Source organism: Felis catus, chromosome C1 (assembly GCF_018350175.1).
Source record: "Felis catus isolate Fca126 chromosome C1, F.catus_Fca126_mat1.0, whole genome shotgun sequence".
Taxonomy (NCBI): domain Eukaryota; kingdom Metazoa; phylum Chordata; class Mammalia; order Carnivora; family Felidae; genus Felis; species Felis catus.
In genome coordinates this window covers 104,622,909-104,649,358 of record NC_058375.1, presented here as the reverse complement: position 1 = coordinate 104,649,358, position 26,450 = coordinate 104,622,909, and the positions used below count along the sequence as shown (strand labels likewise).

The following is a 26,450-nucleotide window of genomic DNA, read 5'->3' as shown; positions in this document are numbered from 1 at the left end:
ACGGGTATGTGTGTATGGGTAGAGGCAAACGATGAGGTATGGCCCTGTTGACATCACCCTTTGCTTCCTTGGAAGAGGAGTTGGCCTCTCCTGGTCCTCCTTATCCTTCTCCACGTCTGCACCTCCACCTCATGTCCTCCTCTATCTCTGCCAGGCCCATCAATATTCCTGGCCTTGGCTTTGTTTTCCCCTGCAACTCAAGTGAGATCATGGATTCCCTGCCTGCCATATCTCTGCCTCCCTCAAGTGCTCCCGAGTTGGTATCTCCTGCTGAGCCCACCATCCTGAGCTCCACACCAACATTTCTAACTGCCTGGTGGCCAGGTCCTTCTGGATAGGTGCTTCTAACTCAGCATATTTCCAAAAGAGCATCATCTTGCTTCCCAAAGCTATTTTTCTCCTTCCATGTTCCCCATCTTACTGAAAGATACCTTCATCCCCCAGTCTGTTTAGGGCAGAAGAGAAGTTCCTTGATCTGGAAGATTAAGTGTCCAGGCTAGACTCTCTGCCCTGCCACTAGGCTTCCTGTCTGTGTGAGAGCTGTCTCTTTTAAAGAACATTTTTTTTTGAGCCTGTCACTCTCATGCTTTAATTTTTTCCACCTCCTTCCTGTTCCCTTCAGGTTAAAATCCACCTTCTTCTGCATAGTAGTTCAGAGCAATGGAGGTTAATAACTAGTAGGGACTCTGCAGTTAGACAAACCCCAATTTGATGGGCTTGCCCCTATAACAGGTATGTGACTTTAGTAAGTAAATCTCCATAGGCCCCACATGTCCCATTTGTAAAAGGGACAATAGCATCTTGCTAATAGTGTTTTGGGAAATATTAAAAGTGATATTTCCTATAAAGGACCCAGCACCGTGTCTGGTCCAGAACAAACATTCAGTTAATTGTAGCTACGCTGTTAACCGTGATTAAATGGAAAAGATCCCAGGAAGAAGTAATAGACCTCTAGTTGGTGGTGTTTCTCAGAGCCTCCCTGGCTTTCTGGTGCTCCGCCAGCCAAACAAGTGGGTTCTAGCCCCATAGAACATCTGCAGTCCCCAAGTATACGATGTCTTCACACATTCCATTTCTTCTGTCTAGAATTTTTCTGTCCTCCCCCTTTTTGTGGCCCCAAAGAACCCCCACTCGTTCTTCAAGACCCAGCCTTATGTAGCTTCCCCTCCCCCTTCTCTTCTTCGTCCTCACCTCTTTGGGCCCTCGTCTTTGCCTCTCCCTCTTACACCCCTTCCTTACACCCCTTCCTATACTGTACCCTCAACATGAGGCCAGCAGCATTCCTCAGGGGGAAGATCATCTTGTTTTCTCTCTCTTTGGTCCCTGTGGCATTAGCACCCACGCAGTGCCTGGCGTGCCACACGTGGTCAGGCAACGCTTGGCGAGGGGCCTGCTTCATCTGCCCTTTGACTCTTGCCTTATATGAGAGAATTGGGAACAAGAGGCTCTAGCTATTAAGGTCCTTGTAGTCACAGATCAAGAGCAGGTCTGAACTGGACCTCCGCAAAGAACCTCCAGGGTCCTTGCGGGGGGTGTCCTGGAAAATGGGAGCAGGAAACTGCCCACGGGCAGGGTGTCTGGAAAAACTGCTCCTATGATAGTAACTGAGAAGAGTTCACTGAGATACTCCCATAATCTGTTCCTCAAAGCAGATGATCTGGAGCAGAATGTCTGTCTTTATTTCCCCAAGACATCAGATTCAGCCCTGCTGATAGGATTTGTTTGAGATGTGATAGGAGAATGGGGGTGATCAGTGCAGAGAGAGTAAAGTGTACATAGCAGAAGTGGGCAGAGGAGGAAGGATGGCAGAGAAGGGATAGAAAATGAAGTCCAGGGTCCTTGCTGCTACCAACTGGGGCAGAGGCCTGAGGCCTTTGTGGTAGGACCAGGACTCCTACCCCTAACCAGGGAAAGTCTCCAGAGAGAAAAGACTGGGATCTCCATTTCCTCATGTGTAAAGCAGGATCATAATTGTACCCACTTCAGGAATGTTACAAGGATGAAAAGAGACCGTACAGTTCATACAAAATGCTTGGGACAGAGCCTTACATGTGGTCATTAATCAGTATTAATGATATCATTAACATTGACAATGTAAATAGTAGTGGCATTAATGTGAATTGATGTAAGTCCAAGTTACAACCATGTCATAAAACATAAAATTGATGAATAATTTTAAATACGTGACGAGCTTCTAGACTGTGTGGCCCAGGCAGTAATAATATCCAGGTTCCTAGATGGCTGATAGCTCATGTTTCACTCACCTCTCCTCTCATTCCATTTCACAATAACCCTGGGAGGCAGGAAGGGATTTTTTTTTTTTTTTAATTCCTGTTGAATAGTTGATGAAACATAACCTGGTGAAGGAAACACACCTGGGAATGTGGGTCACCCAGCCAGAAAATAGCCTTGAAACTGAGTCTTGTATTTTGCTTTTCTTTTTGTAGTAGATTCAATTCTTCAGAAGAAAAAAGCAATACCTGCGATAATTACATACAGAGAGATACAATATCACTGTATCAGTAGCTCTGATTTCTGCTGACTGCAAGCCACAGTAAGATACAATTTTACAATACTACCTACTGCATATTCACACTCATCTAAAAATCAAAACCAGTTGTACAAAAGGATTTCCCCCCACCACGGGATGCACCCTGATATTTTCAATCTTATTTTGCTTCATTAATAAAAGATACTGGCTCCCATTTTCTTTTTTAATTTTTTTTTTTTTAACATTTATTTATTGTTGAGAGACAGAGAGAGACGGAGTGTGAGCAGGGAAGGGGCAGAGAGAGAGGGAGACAGAATCTAAAGCAAGTTCCAGGCTCTGGGCTGTCAGCACAGAGCCCAATGTGGGGCTCAAACTCACAAACCATGAGATCATGACTGGAGCTGAAGTCAGACACTTAACCGACTGAGCCACCCAGGTGCCCCACTGGTTCCCATTTTCTAAATTGACTTTACCACCTGCTAATGGGTTATAACCTGCAACTGAAAACCACTTGCGATAGAGAAAATTACGAAGAACAAAGTAAAATCGCCACTCAGATGAAAAATTGTTCTTTTGTTGAGCAGGAGTCCCAGCACCTCTCAGACCTGGAAGCATGTGTATGCGCTTACAGAAATGGGAATCCGTTCTTCAGACCGCATAAGAGTACATGCACTAGAATGGAAGGCATGCTCTGGTAGGTGGCAGAAAAGGTGCAGAGGAGTTCTCCGGAAGTTCAGAAGAAAAGGTCACTTCTAACCGCGGGTATCAGGGAACGCTTCCTGTAGGAGAACTCAGGCTGAGGTAGGGAGTCTAACCCAGGCAGGGGAAGCAGAAATAGGAGAACTGTGGATGGTGGCTGGTCCACGGCGTGGGGCCAAGGCCAGGAATGGGAAATGACTTTTCAGTGGTGGGGACTTTGAGGCCAGCTTAATGGGAGTCTTTTTGGGGAGTCAGCATGCCAAAGTGGGGGGGAGGTGCAGATTTTATTCTGTAAACAGTGTAGGAGAAAGGCTTACAAAAGAGGAAGCAAAATATTTAACATACATATGTAGAGATGTCAGAAATATTAGTGATAAGAGAAAAGCAAATTAAAGCAATAGAAGATGTCACTCTACTCTGGATACTCTGGGAAATATTGGAAAGTTGGATAACGCCAAGGCTTAGCAAGGATGGAGGGCCTAGATGGTCGGTGCCCTGCCAGTGGGGTACGGACAGATGAGGGCAGCCATTCTGAAAAGCAGCCTGGTGTTTCTTAGGCCAATTAAGGACACACATGCTAGAAACCAACAATTCTGTTTCTGGATATTTATTTGAAAAATCTCACACAGGTCTATGAGGGCACATGACAAGGATGATGGGACGTCAGAAACAATATGGGCATTAGTACTGGGAGAGTGGATGGAGAAAGTGTGGTGGATTCGCTCCATGGAGGACTGCAGCAGGAGGAAACACATAGGAAGGACACATAGGAAGGACAGATCTTTGGGGCTCAGTTGGTTGAGTGTCCAACTCTTGATTTTGGCTCAGATCATGATCCCTGCATTGTGAGACAGAGTCTTGCATCGGGCTCCACACTCAGTGTGGAGTCTGCTTTAGATTCTCTCTCTGTCCCTCTGCTCCTCTCCCCTGCTCACACACTCTTTCTCTAATTAAAAAAGGAAAAGGGACAGATCTTAAAAACATAGTTCTAAGGGAAATAAGATAATACATGGAATTTGATTTATGGGGTGCCTGAGTGGCTCAGTCGGTTAAGCGTCCGACTTTGGGTCAGGTCATTATCTCATGGTTCAATGGTTCAAGCCCTGTGTTGGGCTCTGTGCTGACAGCTCAGAGCCTGGAGCCTGCTTTGGATTCTGTGTCTCCCTCTCTCTCTGCCCCTCCCCCATGCATGCTGTGTCTTTCAAAACTAAATAAAACATTAAAAAAATAATAAAAATAAATGGAATTTGACTTAAAACAATACTATTTATGTCAATTAAAAATACATTAGGGGCACCTGGGTGGCTCCATTGGTTAAGCAGCTGACTCTTGATTTCCTCTCAGGTCAGGATCTCATGATTTGTGAATTCGAGCTCTGCGTTGACAATGCAGATGCCTGCTTGGAATTCTCTCTCCCTCTTTCTCTGCCCCTCCCACCTCCCAAGTTAATAAATAAACCTAAAAAAATACATTAATATATTTTGCAGTCATGCATAGAAACAAAAAGAAACTTTAAACAGTAGTTTTCTCTGTGGAGTGAAGGGATGTTCAGGAAATGAGGATAAAAGAGAACAAGGGAGGGAAAGTTTTGATATTTTTGAATGTAGAAGATTGCCTGGGCCTGGATGGGGGAACGGACAGAACGAGGTTGTTGTGGCAAAAAGTAATCAAAGATATCTCGAGACCATCCTGCCTGAGTGACTATTGGAGGACCCTGCCATCTTCACAGGAACAGGCAGCCGGGGGCAGGGGTGGGGGGGTGCTGCTGAGGGGTTCACGTCAAGCCACGCTGGGTCAGAGCCGTCACCAGGCAGTGGCAAGTGTCTGTGTCCTTCAGGCAGCTGGGAATGTAGATCTGGAGGTAGGTCTAGAGACCCAGCTGGATTCTCTCATCTGCCCTTAGGAGCTAGAGAAACACTTGGGAGTTCCTGGGAAGAGCTTCCAAAGAGATGGCCCGAAGGACGGGCCTCTTAGGAACATCTATACCAATGAGGGATCTGGTAGGAAATGGAAGCTGGCATAAAGTTTTGTCTCGAAACCAGAGGAAAAATATAATGAGAAAATTAGACCAGATGAGGTCCTTTCCATCATCCACATGGAATGGTTTCATTAAATGAATATGGCAAATGTATTCAAAGATCCTATTATTTGCGATTTGAAAATTTTAAACAAATATTTTAGTAAGATTCAGGAGCACCAGGATGTATCAGAGAATGCCAAGTTATTCAAGCAGCTTAAACATCAGTTTCTTGCTTTGAAAAATAAAGGTATTATTGACTTTGTGGGGTTGTTCTGAAGATTTGAAATGGTACATAGTAGGTATTCAATAGATGGGAACTATTATGCATTCTCTTATTTAAAAATTCAAATCAGGGGCGCCTGGGTGGCTCAGTCGGTTAAGCATCTGACTTCATCTCAGGTCATGATCTCAAGACTCATGAGTTCGAGCCCCGCATCGGGCTCTGTGTGGACAGCTCAGAGCCTGGAGCCTGTTTTGGATTGTGTGTCTCCCACTCTCTGTTCCTCCCCCACTCACACTCTGTCTTTCTCTCCTTCAAAAATAAATAAACATTAAAAAAAAAAGTTTTTTTAATTCAAATCAAACAGAAGTATCTCAATTTAACCCAAATGCCCACGTCAAATTTAAGGGAACCAGGGGCTTCTGTGCCTCTTGTTCTCACCATCTCTTTTTCCGATCTTCCCCAGTCCTGCTGCCACCATTCTTGGCCAGTGTCTCCATAGCTTACAACAGCCTCCTAACTAGTTTCAGTTTCTCATTCTCTGCTCCTTGCAATCCAGCTTGCACCCAAGAGTTCATCCTCAACTTGCTCAGAATCAACACAGATCTGCAAGCTTTATTCCATTGGGTCTAATCTCTGCCTGGTCTCAAGGTTCTCCAAGAGTCAGCTCTTTAGGGTATGCTTAGCTGTGGTATTGTGATGTATAATAAAAAATATATATTTGGTCTTTGTCCCAATTAATCTCTCTCTTTCTATATTATACATATATATATATATATATATATATATATATACACTTCTGTATCAATCTGCCTCATTTTTATTAAAGGATGTATAGTTTTTCATTTAATGGATGTTTCTTTAAGTGTATTTATTTTTTTTTTAGAGAGAGCACCAGCAGGGGAGAGGGGCAGAAAGTGAGCGAGAGAGAGTATCCCAAGTAGGCTCCGCACTGATGAGGGGCTCGATCCCATAAACCGTGAGATCATGACCTGAGTGGAAATCAAGAGTCACTTAACCGACTGAGCCACCCAGGTGCCCCCATTTAATGGATGCTTTTTAATTTATTTACTCAGACTCATGTTAATGGATATTTAGGTGTTTTCCAGATTTTTACCACCAGAAACACAACTGCAATTTATTATCCTTGTGCATATAACTTGGGGGTACATTTTTCAGTAATTTTGATGGCTATTGCTAAACTGTCTTCCAAAAGTTTTGGTACAACCGGCTTCGGACATCAGCAAACTTAAATTTGGCCAGGTTGTTATTTGGGTCTGACTCTCATAGTCCCTCTCAAACATCAGGATGAGAACAAAGTTAGATGCTTCCTGATCTTGCAAACTTTCTTAAAGTAGCAGGTCCTCTCCAGCCCACCAGGGCTAAACTGTGAGCTTATGAGTAAGTTTTCCTCGGCCAGGTTTTGATTTTGGGTTTCTGTTTCTTTCGTTGAGAATCTTTTTCCTTTCTGCTCTTTCTTTGCTACTTTGTTTTTGTGTCTAATGTTTGAGACGTTATTACTATATTTGGTCTTATTGCATTGTGAAGCAGTGGCAAATGAAGGATGTCAACAGGATGTCCTCCTCGGCCCTTTCTCACCCCATTCCAGGTGGGTCCTTGGCTCTGTAGGCTCAGAAATTTCATTTTCTTGTTAGCCTGGGTAGGTGGGCTCTGAGGACCTAGATCCCACTGACAAGACTCTCAAGGGACAAATGCATAAACCCTAATAATAATTATTAATAGGGAGTAGCATTTATTGAGTCAAAGTGCTGCTTTATAAATATGAATACATGTTATCCACATAAAACCCTCACACAGTAGGTGTTCTTTTCCTCTTAAATGCTACCGAGAAAGAAAATGAGCTTCAGAGATTAAGGGATTTCCCACGGTTTCACTGTTAGTAAATGGTGAAGTTCAGATCCTACCCTGAATTGTCTGGCTCTGGAAATCATGCTCTTAATCTCCAACAAGAAACATGATTCGTTCCTTAGCTCCCTGCAGGCAAACCTATACCCAAAGCCAAACTACGGCCAAGAAGTTGGGGAAGAGCATGGAGACAGATGAGCTCAGTGGCTGCCATTACTCAGCCAGGATACTGTCTCACTGTAAAGGCTGCCTTGTTGCAGGAACTGGATATGCTCGCTAGAGTCAGGTTACCACCTGCCCTGGAGGGTACCTGGATGGTCCCAACCCCACGGTTGTGTCTCCTCCCACCCCCCTTGTTTCCAATCTGCCTCCAATCAGCCCTTTTCCGTAATATAGTTGTGGTAAGAAATTACTTTGCCATAGTCATGGCTTCCTACTCTACTACCAGACAAGCAATCCCAGAGGTCACTGAACAGAAAGCCTCATAGGCCAAATGAAGACAAATATATCAAACCACACAGACAATTGAAACTAACAGATAAAACAAGAAGGAGGGGGAAAGTGATGGAGGAGGTTAACACGCTTAGAAGAGGGTGCAGTGATGTTGGAAACACCACTTGGCGTCCAACCCTGGACTTACACAATCTTCTGTCGTGCCTCTGTCTGCAGCACCAGCCTTCTGTACTGGGGCTACACTTAAAAGGTTGACAGCTGAGGACGGGCAAGGAGGCTTACCGGATGGAAGGTGCCTGAAGCTAATTTATGCTCCCAAGATCAGTGAGATAAGGGGCAAGTATGCCTGGCCATAGTTGTGATTCACCAATAACCTGCAGAATAGCTATGGATTTCTCTGTGTGTATGCATGCAGAGGACACATTGGGCCATATCAGGTATTACCAACAGATGGCTGATTTAAGGTTTGAATACTGGGTACCTCATGTACCTCATGAATATTCAACATGGTGTGTATTAGGTCCTTCTACTCGTTCCTATATCTATGTTTACCACACATGCTCTACTTATGTATTTAGTGAAAGATAAAATGGGAACAAGGATCACTATTAAAATCACTGTAAAGAAGGTGCGTAGTTAACAGGTAAAGGATATCTTAGAGAAACTTAAGAAAAAAACATCCATTGGTTACAAAATTCAGTGTTAAAAACGCAAACAATATTTAGGAAAACAAGCTGACTAGTTTTCGTTCATATATCTTCTATGTTTGCCTCAAATGCTTTGAAGAAATAAGCTGTTTTACTTTTTTCCTCCTGTAATATTTTGTACTACAGAAAATTTGCTAGGCTCATTCACCTAGTGTTTTTCTTTTCCCCTTCAAAGAAAGCAAAATGTTAACATTTTGGGAAACAATTTAATTAGGGCCATATCTACTCAGATTTAAATACTTTAGCTTCATTTAATTTTTTTTTTTTTTTTTTTTTAATGTTTATTTTTGAGACAGAGAGAGACAGAGCATGAATGGGGGGAGGGGCAGAGAGAGGGAAACACAGAATCGGAAGCAGGCTCCAGGCTCTGAGCCATCAGCCCAGAGCCCGACGCGGGGCTCGAACTCACGGACCGCGAGATCGTGACCTGGCTGAAGTCGGCGGCTTAACCGACTGCGCCACCCAGGCGCCCCTACTTTAGCTTCATTTAAAGAAACTATGTTATGTAGACCAATGGTTCTCAAACTGAGTATCATACTCACCTGAAGGATTTGTTAAAACACAAATTGCTAGATCTTACCCCCTAGAATTTTTCAGAGTAGATCTGGGGTGGATCCAAGATTTTGCATTTCTAACAAGAAAAAGACACACCTGAATTAACTGTTTCTTGAAGACTTGCTTCCATGATGTTATAGTTTGATCAGCTTTTGTAGAAGCTGACATCTGTATTTTTGCAATGTTTTCACTGAAAGACAGTTGTCTTCCCCCATCCTTGACTCAAACTGTCCCTTGAATATAGCATTGAAAAAAAATTACCCTCAGCAGATAATACGCCAAACTTGCTTTTAGAAACTGCAGTAGTGATCTCATCTGTTCTCATAACCTGGATTTCTCTTGATTTTAAAGTGCTCTTGCACCTTTTGAAGTGAGAATTCAGACTACAAAACATCGTCCGTTGCGAAGAGGGCCCTTCAGCCATCTAGCCCACACCCTCTTGTAGAGGTAGGAAGTGAAACCCAAAATAGAGAATTGAGACTCAACACCACCGGGGGGCCCAACGGACACCTCTAGATTGCAAACCATTGGGCTGCCCGCTCTCCCACTTCTCCGAAGCAAATGTCGTGAGCTAGATAGCTAGTTCTTACCTTCCGCAGCCCAGCCCACCGATCACAATACAGCGCACCCAAAAGCAAACACAAACATTGCTAGATCTGGAGTACAAGACCTTTTAAAATGAATCAAAAAACGGAGCAAGCACACGAAAGGCAGTTTTTAGTGAACGACTTGGGTTTTTTAATTTTTGTTAACGTTTATTCATTTTCGAGAGAGAGAGACAGAGCATGAACGGGGGAGGGGCAGAGAGAGAAAGAGACACAGAATCTGAAACAGGGTTCAGGCTCCGAGCTGTCAGCACAGGGCTCGATGCGGGGCTCGAACTCAGACCGCGAGATCATGATCTGAGCCGAAGTCGGCCGCCCAACCGACTGAGCCACCCAGGCGCCCCATGACTTGGGTTTTCAGGGCTGTTAACACTTTAGGAAAGCCTACCTCTCACGAACTTCCCAAAACCCGACTCTAACCCAACTCTCAAAAACAAAGTTACCAAAGTTCTACCCGAGTGCCCAGCTCTTCCGAAGACCAGATGGTTGGCCCTAAAAAGGGCCGTTGGCAGGATGGATGCAGAAATGAAGCGGCAGCTTAGCCTCCGAAACCATACAGGGTGCGTCCCTGGCGCTTCAGGGCATACACTACGTCCATAGCCGTGACCGTCTTGCGCTTGGCGTGCTCAGTGTAGGTGACTGCATCCCGAATGACGTTTTCCAGGAAAACCTTCAGCACGCCCCGGGTCTCCTCGTAGATGAGGCCGGAGATCCGCTTGACTCCTCCACGCCGGGCAAGGCGCCGAATTGCCGGCTTGGTGATGCCTTGGATGTTGTCTCTCAAAACTTTGCGGTGGCGCTTGGCACCCCCCTTGCCCAAGCCTTTGCCGCCCTTTCCTCTCCCCGACATGGCGAGAATCAAGCTGGAGACACAACCTTCGGTGAGAGTAGGACGGCTTTACCCCCTAATATAACAGAGCACCGGACCAGATTGAGAACAGAAGGCGAGAGGCGGGAAGCCAGCCCTAAATTGTCCCCGCCCCCTCCGCATTGCGTCATTTCTTCTCTGCTAATTTCCTATCCGTCCTTCTGCCCGCTGCACGGCTCCCTCTAATGGCAAGTGGACTCTTAGTTTAAAAAAAAATCTCCCGGCCATAGTCCTTGGGAGAATACAGATCCATCCAACGTGAGGCGTCCGGATGCCGCAGCCGTTTTCGCTTCTCCCTCCGTTTGTGGATTCCCCCAGGGCGTAAAATTTAGGCTAAGGGGAAAGGTCTTTCTGGCGTGAGAAGACCAGAGAAAGACCAAATGGAGTCCAGAGACGAGAAGGAGAAGACGGCGCCAGCGCCTGGTCTAATCCCGACTAGAGGGTCACAGGCTTGTGAGGCATGGTTACATAAAACAGCAACAAAAGCAGTTCCGATCATTTGGCGCACCTGAAAGGTGATGTCAAGCGCAGCCGCTCCTAGGCTGTATGTGGAGGGGGGAAGAGGGAGATCGCCGTAATTTCGGAGTCTAGTCTGTTTTGTTGATATGGGGCATGGAATTTCACCTCACCCAGGTCAGATCCTAGGAGAATCGGTCTTAGAATACTTGCAAGCCTTCTCAAGAAAGTCAGTGAGTGCAACGCACTGTCATTCAAAGCTCTGGCGAAAGAAGCAATATATACAGAAAGAAGACTCCGTTTCCACAGATCGTCTGAAATCAACCCTTGCTTTCAGCCAGAAATCAGTGACCCAACTGTGTTCCCCTTGAGGAGCCAGCAAAGTTGGCTGAATTGGTTTTCTCAAGGGGAAATCTCCTTTTTGAAAGTCCTTACCAGAAACTGCCCTATGAAATTGACAGGGGTCCTTTACTGAAGGCATGTTCGTTACTTTACCAGGGCCTTCTTTTGGAGAATCTATCAGAAGATGTGGTTTCTGCATCAGAAAGAATTGTCTTTTTTTTTTCTAAAGGATGTTTATTATCTTAAGAAGTGTTTATTTTTTTCAGTTTATTTTGAGAGAGGGAGTGCGCAAGCGCCAGCGGTGCACGGGCAGAGAGAGGGAGAGGGAGAATCCCAAACGGGCTTAGCATTGTCAGCGCAGAGCTGGAAGGGGTATTCCATCTCATCAATCTGGAGATCATGACCTGAGCCAAGATGACTGAGCCACCCAGGCACCCCTATCTTAGGAAATCTTATATATATGCCCCTTTTTATCTCTCTTCTGGCTCCAACTACCTTCTATATGCTAATGAATCCCGGTACTGTATCTTTATCAGACTTCTAGGCCCAAGGCATATAGATCCTCCTGGTTGTTCTTTAGTCATTTTAAACTCAGAAATCTCAAAATGATTAAACTTCAAAGCTCAAAGGTGTGACTCTAATGGGGACTGAGGGAATTCATTCTCCTTCTTCCCCAGCCATACACTTTGTTCTCTGCTCATTGAATGGGTTCACCAGGCATCGCTTGTCTAAACCAACACCCTGGGATTCACAATAGATGTTGGTTACAAAAATGAAAGGAATGGGGCGCCTGGGTGGCACAGTCGGTTAAGCGTCCGACTTCAGCCAGGTCACGATCTCGCGGTCCGTGAGTTCAAGCCCCGCGTCAGGCTCTGGGCTAATGGCTCGGAGCCTGGAGCCTGTTTCTGATTCTGTGTCTCCCTCTCTCTCTGCCCCTCCCCCGTTCATGCTCTGTCTCTCCCTGTCCCAAAAATAAATAAAAAACGTTGAAAAAAAAATTTAAAAAAAAAAATGAAAGGAATGTTGAGAAAGAAGATACATTTTTAAAATAGCCTTTTTTCTTTATTTTTTTACAGACAGGCTGTATATTAGTTGAGTTGTGAGCATTCAATTCTAATTTTCCCCATAAATCAAGGATAGCGTCATACTAACATCTGCAGCCTGAACATTAAAAAGAAACAAAACAGGGGCGCTTGGGTGGCTCAGTGGGTTAACCGTCCGACTTCAGCTCATGTCATGATCCCATGCATAGTTCGTGAGTTTGAGCCCGACATCAGGCTCTGTGCTGACATCTCAGAGCCTGGAGCCTGCTTCGGATTCTGTATCTACCTCTCTCTGCCCCTCCCTTGCTCGTGCTCTTTCTCTCAAACATAAAATAAAACATTAAAAAAGTTTTTTTTAATAAAAACAAAACAAGTCATTTCTGTTGAAAATAAATAAATATAACCTTTAAAATTCTTGCACTATGTAGCTTAAATCTCATGAGACTGGTTAATGGAATAAAAATACTTTTCACCTGTATAGCTTTAGAATACTGTGAACATTCCTTGAATCTACTGCATTCCATTGGGATGTGTTGCATTGGAAAAACCAGACATGGTATAAACTTCCTTCTCCCTCTTAGAGTCTGTGGCTGGACTAGGAATTAAGCTCATGTAAGACTGACCAAAAAGGAAAAAAAAGCATACGGATTTTAATATTTTTATGTGTACACAGGAGTCTTCAGAAGGAAAATGAAGACCCAAAAAGGCTGTGAGGCCCAGAAGGTTATACATGCTTCTAAAAACAAGGAACAATAAAATCTGGGAATATGACCAGACAGAGGGGCTTGGGCTACAGACAGTAAGTTGTGGGACAGTGACTGGGAAATACATGGCAGAAACTAATGGTATCTTCTGAACCGCTTCAAACTGAAATCTGCTGTAGAGGAGGCAAAATTTACCTCTTCCCTCTTAGAGTTTTTGGCTGGGCCTGATGATTGACGGAAGACAGATTAACAGGAGAAAAGCATACAAACATATTTACTGTAAGTTCTACTTGACACGGGAGCTCTCATGAGGAAATGAAGATCCAAAGAAGCAGTTAGAGTTGACTGCTTGTATATTGAATTGGACAGAGAGGAGTAAATCATGAAAATGTCACAAGGTGAACGCTTTGGCTAGGGCAGTTCATGGAGGAAAAAGAAGGAGGAAGATCAGGGTTAGTTTAACAAGGTTTGTTTGTGCAGATTTCTCTTGGCTTCAACTCCCTGTCCTTGGTGAAAACAATGTTGTTTTCCTCCTGGTGTATGGAAGACCTTGTCCCTGGGGCGGTGGGGGGCGGTGGGGGGGGGGGGGGTTGGGAATCTCCTGTTTTCAGGAAGGAAATGGAGGTCAGAGGACTTCTCGCACCTGCTGTTTTTCAAGTGCCTTCAGTTCAAAATAATCCTTATGCCAAAGTGACATAATTTAGGGGTGGCATATTCTGTCACTGATGAGGTTCAGGACATGCTGCCCCAAAACATGAAACATTAATATTGAATATTTTAAGTCAGAGAAATTTTGAGAAAAGGACATAAGCAGGAAGGTCACCCTGACCCTTCCCCAAAGCCTTCTTCCCTAAAACAGGTCATAAAAGCCTCTTGTGTCTTCTCTATATGATTAGAGGGACAGATAAGGAAGAAAGGAGCATCTTTATCTCTAAAGACAAAGGGACATACAGAAGAATCTTAACAAACAGGCCTTGCTGCTTCCCCTGGTGTATTAAACTTATCTCACACTCTGTAACCTACTGTATTTCTACATGAGTGCCCACAGTTCATCACACCTAGCATAAAAATATTCAGGTCTGTTTCTTTGGGTCTTCATTTCCTTATGTAGTTTCCTGTGTCACATAAAACCTACGTTAAATAAAACTGTGTGCTCTTCTCCTGTTATTCTGTATTTGTTGGTTTGACTTTCAGACTCAGCCAGGGACCCTAAGAGGACTAAGGAAAACTTTTTGCTCCCCTATGCTACCCTTCACTGTATAGTATAAGCAGTAGTATTAAGGTAAAAAGGGGAAGTGATTTTTTTTCATGTTTATTATTTTTTTTAATTTTTAAAAAATCTTTATATATTTTTGAGATAGAGACAGAGTATGAGCGGGGAGGGGCAGAGAGAGAGGGAGACACAGAATCGGAAGCAGGCTCCAGGCTCCAGGCTCCAGGCTCCAGGCTCCAAGCTGTCAGCACAGTGCCCGACGAGGGGCTCAACTCATGGACAATGAGATCATGACCTGAGCCAAAAAGTCAGATGCTCAACCGACTGAGCCACCCAGGTGCCCCAAAAAAGGGTGGGGGGAGTTTTTATCCAATGAGCAAGATGTTGAAGGAATGAGTTTATCTCAGAATGGGATAAGGAAAGAAGCTCAAAATCCCGTGGCTTCTGAATTTGGTCCAGGGCTACTGACCTCTTAAGATGAAAGAAAATCATTTCACTCATATGTGGAATTTAAAAAACAAGCAAACGTACAAAGAGGGGCACCTGGGTGGCTCAGTTGGGTAAGCGCCAACTCTTGGTTTCAGCTCAGGTCATGATCTCACTGTTCATGGGTTTGAGCCTCAAACCAGGCTCCATGCTGCTGGTGTGGGGCCTGCTTGTGATTCTCCCTCTCCCTCTCTCTCTCTGCCCCTTGCCTGCTCTCATGCACATGCGAGCACACACACACCACTCACTCTCTCTCAGAATAAACTTTAAAAAAAGATGTACAAAGAGAAAAAAAAGAGACAAACCAAAAACAGACCCCTACGTATTTCCTGGAAATCAGAACATACTGTTGGTTTCCAGAGAGGAGGTGGGTGAGGGGTGGGTGATAGGTGAGAGGGATTGAGTACATTTGTCTTGATAAGCACTGAGTAATATATGGAATTGTTGAATCACTATATTGTGTACCTGAAGCTAATATAACATTGTATGTTAAGTACACTGGACTTAAAATTAAAAACTAAAAATCAGGGGCGCCTGGGTGGCTCAGTCAGTTGAGTGTCTAACTTCTGCTCAGGTGGTGATCTGGTGGTTTGTGGGTTTGAGCTCTCTGCTGTCAGCCTGTCAGCACAGAGCCTGCTTTGGATCCTCTGTCCCCCTCTCTCTCTGCCCCTCCCCCACTTGTGCTTGCTTTCAAATTAAATAAAATAAAAAATTGTTAAAAAGATGAAAGGAAATCAGGCACATGGCCTACCCAACCCACAAACCAAAGATTCAGTTTCATCTTGGGGGTATTTGAACCCGTGGGGGTACTTGTAGTCAAAGACTAAACACAAACTGTCTTCCCAGAACATGTAGTTAAAATTTTTTTTTAACGTTTCTTTATTTTTGAGAGAGAAACAGAGGTCAAGCAGGGGAGGGGCAGAGAGAGAGGGAGACACAGAATCAGAAGCAGGTTCCAGGCTCTGAGCTGTGAGCACAGAGCCCGATGAGAGTCTGGAACTCAGGAACAGTGAGATCATGACCTGAGCTGAAGTTGGACACTTAACTGACTGAGCCACCCAGACGCCCCAGGAACGTGTATTTTAATTTAGTCCATTACTTTTGTACTAAAAACAAACACACGCACACACAAAACATTACATTTTTCTTTTACATGTTTATTTCCTGTGGCAAATTTTAGGCTTCTTATGCTATTTCCCCTCTCTCAGTACTACATAATGAAACTTCAGGGCTCAATCTGGAAACTGCAGATTCTTATTATTTCTAGTGAAAGAAACTTCAGAGATATCAGTAGGAGAAAAAGAATCCCCATTTCCCCACAGCTGCAGCAAAGCATGGGTTCTTCTGGCTCGTCAATTTACTTCTGATAGAGTAGTGTGTTGAGAACACTCACAGCAATCACCCCTGCAAGGTCCTTCTACCCAGACCTACCTTCTACTCTGACATGAGACAGATTAACAGAGAAAATAATATTTAATTTGGTATGTACAGGGAAGTCACGCAGACCATCTATGATGGTAGCTCTCATCCTGAAGCAGGCCTTCCATCTAAATTCTCAGGGGCATCTGCGTGGCTCAGGCAGTTAAGCCTCCAGACTTCAGCTCAGGTCATGATCTCAGGATTTGTGAGTTTGAGCTCCACGTCAGGGAGAGCCTGCTTGGGGTTCTCTCTCTTTCTCTCTCTCTGCCCTGCCCCCCCCCCCCCCCCCCCCCCGCCACCTCTCCTTCTCCCTCTCAAAACTAAGCATTTTTTAAATTAAAAAAAAATTGTTTTAAAGAAATTCTTTTCAGGTAAACAGTTTTTCCTGAATCTGCTGGGTTTTGATCACTTTTTAACTTGAAATAATCTTCATGCCAAAGTGGCCCATCTTGGAGTGGTCTGCCTTTGGCATCTGTAAATAACAGATTGTTCTATTCTGAGAAACGCCAGAGGAAGAGGTTTGGAATTTTCTGATTCTCTGTATTATAAAGAGAAAATACACCCATGACTATTGGATTCTATATGAATATACATTGTAGGGGAGCAAAATTTTGCTACCTCCAAATATGTTTCTTTGGTATGTGGATTATTTTAGGCCGATTATTTTTAAGAAGCAGAAGACTCAAGAAGTTTTTCTTTTTGCCTCCCTACTAACTGCATAAGAGAATTTAGATAGAGGACCTGCTCTAGGAGGGGAACTATCACCATAGAGAACTACTGTATAATACGAACTAGGTGTGACAGACAGGGAGGAATTTAGCAAAGTCTAGTTGCTAAAATCCCTTTCTATGCTCCATTGTTTCTATCTGGCCCAGCAAACATTTGTTTACCAAACTTTTACTCATGTTCATCTTCTTGTAATTGTCTTCCTTCTGTTTGCAGTCCCAGACCTCAACCCCTTTGTTAGCTATCGATGGCACATAAGCCTGAACTGCCTGGGGGGCCTCATATTCTTCTATAGTTTTCTCCTGTTAATCTGTCTCATGTCAATTTAATTCTTAGACCAGCCAAAAAACCTTGAGGGGTAGGGCAAAGTTTTTCCTCCCTAACAACAGCTTGAGAATCTTTTTCTTATTTAAATGAACATGGGGGCCAAGAGTACATAGATTGAAAAAGAACACTGCAAAGAAATGTTGACACTTGTGTAGGCTGCTTTGGGCTGTCATCCAAGACTCCCCCCCCCCGCCCCCCCCCCCCTTGGTAGTTTCCTCTTCTGATGGGAATAGTTCAGTGGAGAAGTTTGAGAAACATTGAGTCATTTGATTGCATGATGGGAAAATTCTTCATTGCTTTAAAATGTACCCCAAGGCTGATGAAACTGGAAATCCACTATAATTCCATTCTTTTCCTTTAGAATATTATGCAGGCCTTGTTACTTGTCCAGGACAAGCCATAATTTCTCTGAGACTCAGTTTCCTTATCTGTAAAATGAGGAAAGTAACATCTACTCCACAGAGTTGGGATTAAATGAAGCAGTGTATGCAGAAGAATTTTTAAATACCAAGTAGTGCTCTGTGTTAGTCATTATCACACACTGGCCACAGGAAGGGATAACAGTTGTTCACATCAGTTAACACTTTTGCAAGACATCTTAGGTCTCCCTAGAGCAGATTGTGCTGCTGATGGGAACTCTTGTAGATACAAAGTTTCTAAGTTATTTAGTGTTCAGGAAATCGCCTCAAAATCACTTGCCCCTAGCAGGAAGATGGTAATTCATATTGACACCATAAAGTAAGTTTTAAGCTTCTTGGGCTTGATTTTGTTCACAGGTGTGAGTTACTAAAGGTTTGGATGCAAGGCTTTTTCAATAGAATAAACATACGATTAAAATTTTTATGTTAAGTATTCACCAATTTAAGCATTGGTAACCTTACATCACTTGTTTCATGACATGCAGTTTTCCAAGCAATGCTACAAAGCATATGAAACAACTGAAAAGCAGAGGATCTTCGATTTCTCTATAGAGAATAAAAAAGATGAAACTTTCAGGTGAAACTTTTAGATGAAACTACTTAATTGAAGAAAATATGTTAGTAACTCCGTAATCAACAAGTAATTTGTTTACCTTGAAACTTTATTTTAGCTTTTAATCTGACCGACCAGCAAATTGACTATTTAGAAACTATTCACCATTATAAAGGAGAAAATAACGTTTCTCGTCTTATATTCCCTGATTTAGACGCGTTTCGTCTCTTGGACCTAACTGGCCATTGAGGGGAGGGAGGCGCGTTCCAAGGTGAAAAGGGGGATCAGGTTTAAAGAAAGGGGGAAGGCTCAAGGCTCTACACTGCAAGTCGGTGGTGATCAGCACAGGGCTTCGGCCTAGTTCCGAAGTTGGGTAAAGGTAAATTCAGTCTTTGGTTCTTTCAACTGCATATTGTTTTGTTGAGTCCCAGTCATACTGTAATGCAACTAACGCGCTTAGCAGAGGGTGAGGCGCAAAATGTTACCTGTGGTATTGGAGTTACAGTAACTCAACTAGAAATGTAGACTGAAACCTAGTTCATGGGAAGGCACGCTTTTATTTCGAAGGAACCTGAATCCCAAGCTTGCAAAAACACTTTCAAAACTGCTCTTACAAAAGTGACATCAATTTAAAGGAAAGGCCTAAAAAAAAAAATCTGTGACCGATAAAATTACAGAAAAGTACGGAAAGATGAAGTAATAAGGGAAAGAGATTAGCATTATAATCTACCCGAGTAAAAAAAGGATTGAAATCTAGCCAATGAGATCACAAGTCTGGAAGTTCTTAACCGTTCTGGTCCAATCAAGAGGAGGCTACGTCTATAAATATGACTGCCTAGTACTTCTTGAATAAAGCCAGTAAGGCATCATGGCCCGTACAAAGCAGACCGCCCGCAAGTCGACCGGCGGCAAGGCCCCGCGGAAGCAGCTGGCCACCAAGGCGGCCCGCAAGAGCGCGCCCGCCACGGGCGGCGTGAAGAAGCCGCACCGCTACCGGCCGGGCACCGTGGCCCTGCGGGAGATCCGGCGCTACCAGAAGTCCACCGAGCTGCTGATCCGCAAGCTGCCGTTCCAGCGGCTGGTGCGCGAGATCGCGCAGGACTTCAAGACGGACCTGCGCTTCCAGAGCTCGGCCGTGATGGCGCTGCAGGAGGCGAGCGAGGCCTACCTGGTGGGGCTGTTCGAGGACACGAACCTGTGCGCTATCCACGCCAAGCGCGTCACTATCATGCCCAAGGACATCCAGCTGGCTCGCCGTATCCGCGGGGAGCGGGCTTAAGGCCTGTGCTTTTAAGTGGACCACCTAACGGCTCTTTTCAGAGCCACCCATGTTTTCACGAGGAGTAGCTGTGTCGCCTATCTCACCTGGCGTGGGTGTACTGTTGTGCACTGTTGCTCTGGGTAGAGGGATGAAGGGAAACTCGCACATGGTGGGTAGGAAGACCACAATGTCTGAACTTCGGTCGCCTGACAGGCACTAGAGGGAACAGCTGAAGCTGGGCTTAGATCGCTTTTGTCTAAGCTTTTACATATGTTGAGTTACAGTCTACAGCGTCAGCCTTACTAGTTTGAGGAAAAACTTGCAAGGGGGTGGACTCTGCTCTACTAGTCGTTTGTAACGTTAACGCGCTACTCGTACAAAGCGTTAGCACGAATCTGGATATAGAAACGAAGCGGGAAGGAGGTCGTGTGGGTTTGTGATAACTGCCGAGTTGGGGATTTGGGTTTTCAACTAGATTTTACGGTTAAGACTAAGCTGGATGTAAGTCCTGGTTTGCAAATGGGATCCTTTTTCCTGGTTTATGTGTCTTAAGAGTTGTATGGGTCTAATATCTAATACTCTATTGCATAAGACAGCGCAAACACGAATAGGAATTTGAGGGAAATTCCTGATGGGTTGGGGGTTTTTTTTGTTTGTTTGTTTGTTTTTTGAGATGTTTGTTACTGCTCCGAAACCCAAAGGCAAAACAAACTTCCACAAAGTGTAGGAAGTAAAGTGATGCAAAAATAGAAATGGGCACTTCGGATCTTTTCCGTATGCAAGTACAACTGAAAAGTAATAACCATCCCCAAACACCCCAAACAGGTGAACTATGCTTTTACGTAACTTATTGGTTGGTCTGAAACGGAACATTTCAATTGGCTAAGAAGACTTTTGCTCTGATAGCCATTAAGGAAGCTCTAGCAGAAGCTATTATTTGCATAGACTCCACCCCTGTATGACGACCTTGTTGGAAATTAACCAATAAAAATGCAGTCCTATGCGAGCCTTCATTTGCATACGGGCTCTATAAGTAGCGCGTAACGAAGCCGCTTGAACGTAGTCCGGATCGTTTCCGCTGTGTGGCGTTTCTTCTAGCAAAAATGCCTGATCCAGCGAAGTCGGCTCCCGCTCCCAAGAAGGGCTCTAAGAAAGCTGTTACGAAAGTGCAGAAGAAGGACGGCAAGAAGCGCAAGCGTAGCCGTAAGGAGAGCTATTCCGTCTATGTGTATAAGGTGTTGAAACAGGTTCACCCGGACACCGGCATCTCGTCCAAGGCCATGGGCATCATGAACTCGTTCGTCAACGACATCTTCGAGCGCATCGCGGGTGAAGCCTCTCGCCTGGCGCATTACAACAAGCGCTCGACCATCACGTCCCGGGAGATCCAGACGGCCGTGCGTCTGCTGCTGCCCGGCGAGCTGGCCAAGCACGCCGTGTCCGAGGGCACCAAGGCTGTCACCAAATACACTAGCTCGAAGTAAGGGCGTGCAAAGGACGCAACAGAACAGCTACTTTTACCCCAACGGCTCTTTTCAGAGCCACTTAACTTGTCACAGGAAGCGGCTGTCCACACTTGTTAAACGCTTGGGTGGCTTTTAGGTTGGGTGGGCTTGTGGTCTCATATATTTGGGCATGGGGTTAGGTTACGACTGATCAAGCTTGCCCTGGTTAAGACCTGGAATCTCCTATAGTGCGGTGGTGTCCCCCTAGTGGCACGACTCTTCCTGGTAACAAAACTCGTCCTCAAAATGGTCTCTGCCTACTTCTAGAGGAAACTGAGGTACAGGTAACAGTAAGCAAAGTTGATGCAGTTCTGGGTTTTTTGATTTCTGGCGGTGGGGTGCTGTTCTACTTTATTAACGCTGTATGTCAACACGAAACTTAGGCCAGCTGACGTTTGTTTTCCTTAGTATACAGATAGCTCTCTGTTCCCACTGTTTCTTAATGTTCCAATCTGTAACAAACGCTTCTAGGCGTTTGTCACAAATGGTTTCCAATAAAGTCTGCTTTAGTCTGTTGCCCTTTGTAGTTCTGATCTAGCAATCCTCCCCTCGTTTCCTTCTAGCCCCATACCTCAATCAGGTACAGATTTTTGCCCCCATCCTGTGGGATATGGGATATTTTGTAATACAGACAAATCCTCTCTTGGGAGGAATGCTAACGCATTTATTGGTAAGGGCCAGGGATGCCGGGAAACCTAACCTAATGTACAGGACTGTGCCTACAGCCAAGACTTCGCCTGGCCTGTAACCTCAGTCCTCCTGTGGTATTTGGTAGACCAAGCGCCCAGACTTCCCTTCCATCAGGATTTAATTCTCATTTGGGTCAAACCTTCCCTCAGCCCCACCACCTAGCCCATGTTCTTGCTCTTGGTGAAAGCTGAGAAGAACACAGATTTGCTGTGGTTGCTTACACTCCTCCACAGGAAAACGATCTTCTCCAGGGCAAGGACCTTGTCTTCTGTAACAATATTATAGCTAGGAAGCTATAAAAGCCACTTTGCTGCTTGCTAAGCCCTCCCAGGTGCCTCTCCTTGAATTTCCTGATAGGTTGGAGGTGGGAACTTGGGGAAGTGGTTTTTGGTGTTCTCAGGTGCATTTATTTAAAAAAAAAAAATGCATGATGTGCAAATGGCCACAGTTAGCATATAAAATGGCTTTCTAAAGATCCCTTAGTTCAAAACTTGCATAACCTGGCCAATCTGGCCAGGCTGGTGAATGTTTGCCCAGTAAAACCTACCCTAAGTTAAAGGGAAAAATCTTAGTTTCAGATTCATTTGTCAAGATTTGAAATTAGGCCATTATTGATAAACTTTAAGGAATTGACAAGCTTGCACTTAAAATGAATTTTATAATGTAAGAGTTCAAATTTACATCCAATTAAAGTTACATAAAATGGGCTATATAGGATTTCTTTCTTTCACTGGGAAATGAAGATTTTCTGAGTCATTTTCCCTGGCGAGAGGAATGACTCACTGAGAATTATAATTTCCCAGTGAAAGAAAGGAAATCATTATGCAGCACATTTTATGGTAGGAAAAGTTAAATGAAAAGGCCAGGGTGGTGTGCCTTCTACTCAAACCATCAGAGACCCTATCTGGTCTCCTCCCCTAGGATCCTGAAATCCCAGAGGACTAGTGACCATGTTTTTCATGGTCTTTTGAAGTTGTTAAAGCATTATCAGTTGGCTCACCTGATCAGAAGCTATCATGAGTCACTCAGGACTAAAGGATTAAGCCCCAACTCCTTATCCTGAAACTAAAGGCTTTCTGCCATCTGCCCCAAACTTCCCTTCTTCAGCTGTTCATTTTCCTCAGCTTTCTAGCATAGCCCAAATACTGTACGCACTGTCCTATAGTGCCTCTTAAGGTCCTCTTTGTGCTTTTGTTATGTGGTCCTTCTAAACTGTGGTACTCTGTTGCCCTCTCGACTACTCAAAGGCTGTCAACCTGGCAGTTCTTTAAACTTTTTAAAAATTAAAAAGTTCTTTAAACTTTTTAATTTTTAAAAATATTTTTGAGAGAGTGTGTGTGAGTCCCCGCTCATACAAAGGGAGACACAGAATCGGAAGCAGGTTCCAGGCTCTGAGCTGTCAGCACAGAACCCGACGTGGGGCTCGAACCCACGGAACACAAGATCATGGCCTGAGCTGAAGTCAGACGCTTAACTAACTGAACCACCCAGGTTTTCCACAGTTCTTTAAAATCTTCCTCAAATCTCACTCCTTGAAGCTTTTCCATCCCATTATAGCTCACAGGAAGTCTTTCTCCTTTCAGTGCTTAAGGCTTTATTCCTTGCACAATGAATTTGCAATTAACTGTAACTTTGTGAACTGTGGAGCCCTGTTCCTTACTTTCTTTTTCCTTGTTTTTACATTTTCTTGTGTTTGTCTTCTATTAGAAGACAGGGTCTACTTTCTTTAAAAAATCCTTCTTGGGATCTCTGACAAAAGCTGTTCCAGTGCCCATTATAAAATAGCATCTTGATGAACATTTGTTGACTGATTGCTCAGACCACAGAACACCAGAAAATGGACCTGAAGGTGGTAAGTTCATGTACCCCAATAAGGTTTTTTCTTCTACTTTTTCCTAATGTTTCTTGCTCCTATAACCTGAAACACTTTTATAATAATTACTGACCCAGTTAAAACAACAATTGGAGATTAAAAACTCCTAAGAGGGGCAGATAGAGTACTGCGCTTGATAGCTCCCCTTCATCCAATGTATCTATGTAGCCAAAAGGACAGGATTAGACTGGAGCTTTTTCAGCCTATTTTAGATGTTGCGTTTCCAGTCTTGTAAACAAGGGTGAGGAGGGAGATGCATTCCAGAAGATGAAAAAAGTTTGTGGTCTTAAGATAAGGAGCTTTGGGGTGCCTGGGTGGCTCAGTTGGTTGAGCGTCCTACTTCGGCTCAGGTCATGATCTCGCAGTTTGTGGGTTTGAGCCCCACATCAGGCTCTGTGCTGACCGCTTGCTCAGAGCCTGGAGCCTGCTTCGGATTCTGTGTCTCCTTCTCTCTGCCCCTCCCCCGCTCATGCGTTGTCTCACTGTTTCTCAAAAATGAATAAATGTAAAAAAAAAAAATTTTTTTTTAAAGATAAGGAGCTTTACATATCAGATCCAGTGAGCATTGCAAATGTAGAAATAGTCTCGGTCTGGCTCGGGTCAAATGTCATTAAGCTTGGCTCGTCATGGGGAATCTGGATGGCTCAGGTTCAGTGTCTGACTTCAGCTCAGGTCATGATCTCACGGTTCATGAGTTCGAGCCCGCGTCAGGCTCTGTGCTGACAGCTCAGAGCCTGGAGCCTGCTTCAGATTCTGTGTCTCCCTCTTTCTCTGCCCCAACTCCACTCTGTCTCTCTCTCAAAAATAAATGTTAAAAAAAAAAAAAAAAAGAGATTGGTTAGTCATCATTTTAAGGATTGGTGAATGGATTGTGGTATCTATATAAACTTAAAAGATGACAATTTAACCTTGCCATCATTTTTAGACAAATATCTCATTTTAAAACGATGCATTTCCTAAAAGTGATCTAAGAGTCAACATATTTAAATTTGGATGACTATAATTTAAGCACAGGGCAACAGATGGGAATTAAGATCTATTTGGGGGGCATAAAGTGGGAGTTATCAAAGGATGTCAATCTTTTTTTTTTTTTTTTAACCTTTACACCCCACGTGGGGCTCAAACTCACGAGATCAAGAGTCTCATGCTCTTCTGAGCCAGCCAGACATCTCCAAAGAATGTCAATCTTTAGCAAGGAAGGAACAAGACTGGGGAATTACTAGATATTATTGAAGATTGTTTCCACATTTCGTAACTATTGTTGAGCCACTATATGATTTGGCAAAAATAGAAAACTTGGTAAAATATCCTAGAGCCCGTACTGTCAACATCAACAAACTTCTGAAAAGTAAAAGCAGGGTCGTGTTTTCTTTTCGTGTGTGATCAAATCTCCATATCGAACATGTCAGCAAAGCAGTGAGATGGGTAACAAGATGTAAATACATCTGCTAGAGGGAATTACACTAGTATACAGATAATTATATATCACTTCTCGGCCTTTTGGCTAAGATCAAGTGTAGTATCTCTTCTTATCAGTGTGCAGATAATTATAATTCAAGGCAAAATGTGTTTTTCCCAAAAGAGGGGGAAGAAGGAAATGTTCTCAATTAAGGAGAATGATAGGTTGCATCTGGCTGGAGGGCTCAGGAAAGCTCCATGAGGATCATTTCCATCACCTGTGTAGGTGATGGGGCTCTATAGGTGCCCTCCTTCCCAAGTACACGAGGTTCAGCTGGAATATTGTTTGCAACCGATATATTAAGTATCCTCTGGGATTTTTTTTTTTAAGTTTCAGCTTTATTCAATTTTCACTGCAACCTCTTTCAATTAATCGTCTGATTTTGGTAGATGAAATTCTCCATCATTCTATATTCTGTGACTAGAGGTCATTAATTGTGCACCTCTCATCCGGGTTGTAACATTTTCCTTTCACCTTTAATGTATCTCTTAAATTTTTTTTTTTATTTTCACAGACTATTTTATGTCCTTATATTGAAAAGTTCTGGCTTCTCCTCCTGCTTACAAAACCTTTCAAGTCACATTGTTCTTGGCTCCTAACCCTTCAAACCTGCTGAAGCTTTGTTCACCACAGTGTGGCTTGAGAGAAATTTGACTTTCTTGTTCCCTGTGCGATTAATTTTCTCTTTCTGGGGGTGATGATAATAGGGTGAGTGAATAACAAACCTTTTCTCAATCACCCATGATTTATCAGAAAATATCGTTAACTCAAAATGTGTCAAGTCTCCAACCACACCTTGACACTTGTGCCACTGCCCCATGCCCTAAGCCACCGCCACCTCCCCAGGTGCCCAGGGTGGTTGCAACAGCCTTCTGCCTAGTCTCCTTGCTTTTGCCATCTACCCTCTCTGTTTTCCACAAAACAGCCGGTGTAAACTTCTTGAAACGTGAGTCAGATCCTGTTACTCCCACGCTCTCCTCCCTATCTGAACACCACCCCCTACCACCCTCCCCACCACCCCCTGCACCAACCATGGCTTCGGAGTGAAGGTGGCATCCCTATGATGGCCCACCTACCATGTCTTCCTGCTCTCCCTTTTGTCTGCTCCACTGCACTCCCTGGTCTCTCTGTTCTTACTTGAATACACCCAGGCCGCCTATCTCCGGGCCCTTCACTTGCCATTTCCTCTTCTGGGAAGGCTGTCCCCCCCAGATACTTAGGCGGCTGGCTTCCTCATGTCTTTTGGGTTTCTTCTCAAAGGGTCCCTTACCGTCTTACCAGTGAGGACTTCCTTGACCAGCTTATGTAAGATAAACCCACCTCCTCCTCCGACTTCATAATACTCTCTATTCCTCTACCTTGCTTAATTTTCCTCCATGTATCATCTGAATAATGTGTTTGTTTATTACTGAATCAGAGTCTACTACTCATAAAAACTGCTCTTTGCTTTTTAAAATATTTATATTTTGGGAGAGCACAAGCAGGGGAGG

At 44.0% G+C, this 26,450-nt stretch overlaps 2 protein-coding genes and 1 non-coding gene across 3 annotated transcripts; 2 read left to right on the top strand and 1 right to left on the bottom strand.

Annotated features, from left to right (window-relative positions):
- Nucleotides 1-10,099: 10,099 nt before the first annotated feature.
- On the bottom strand, nucleotides 10,100-10,525 carry LOC101088423 (histone H4). The gene has a single exon (XM_006935068.5). The coding sequence runs from the start codon at nucleotides 10,464-10,466 to the stop codon at nucleotides 10,155-10,157; it is 312 nt and encodes a 103-aa protein (XP_006935130.1). The 5' UTR covers nucleotides 10,467-10,525; the 3' UTR covers nucleotides 10,100-10,154.
- Nucleotides 10,526-20,133: 9,608 nt separating this feature from the next.
- LOC101100989 (histone H2B type 2-F) lies at nucleotides 20,134-21,454 on the top strand. Its single transcript, XM_006935069.5, has one exon. It carries the CDS (start codon nucleotides 20,537-20,539, stop codon nucleotides 20,915-20,917), a length of 381 nt encoding a protein of 126 aa, XP_006935131.1. The 5' UTR covers nucleotides 20,134-20,536; the 3' UTR covers nucleotides 20,918-21,454.
- A 3,531-nt stretch (nucleotides 21,455-24,985) lies between these two features.
- LOC111562204 lies at nucleotides 24,986-25,179 on the top strand. The gene has a single exon (XR_002745240.1). It is a non-coding gene; the product is annotated as a U2 spliceosomal RNA (small nuclear RNA).
- Nucleotides 25,180-26,450: the final 1,271 nt, after the last annotated feature.

Excerpts from the sequence above, each read along its gene's own strand:
- LOC101088423 (XM_006935068.5), bottom strand. The coding sequence starts at position 10,466 with ATGTCGGGGAGAGGAAAGGGCGGCAAAGGCTTGGGCAAGGGGGGTGCC.
- LOC101100989 (XM_006935069.5), top strand. The coding sequence starts at position 20,537 with ATGCCTGATCCAGCGAAGTCGGCTCCCGCTCCCAAGAAGGGCTCTAAG.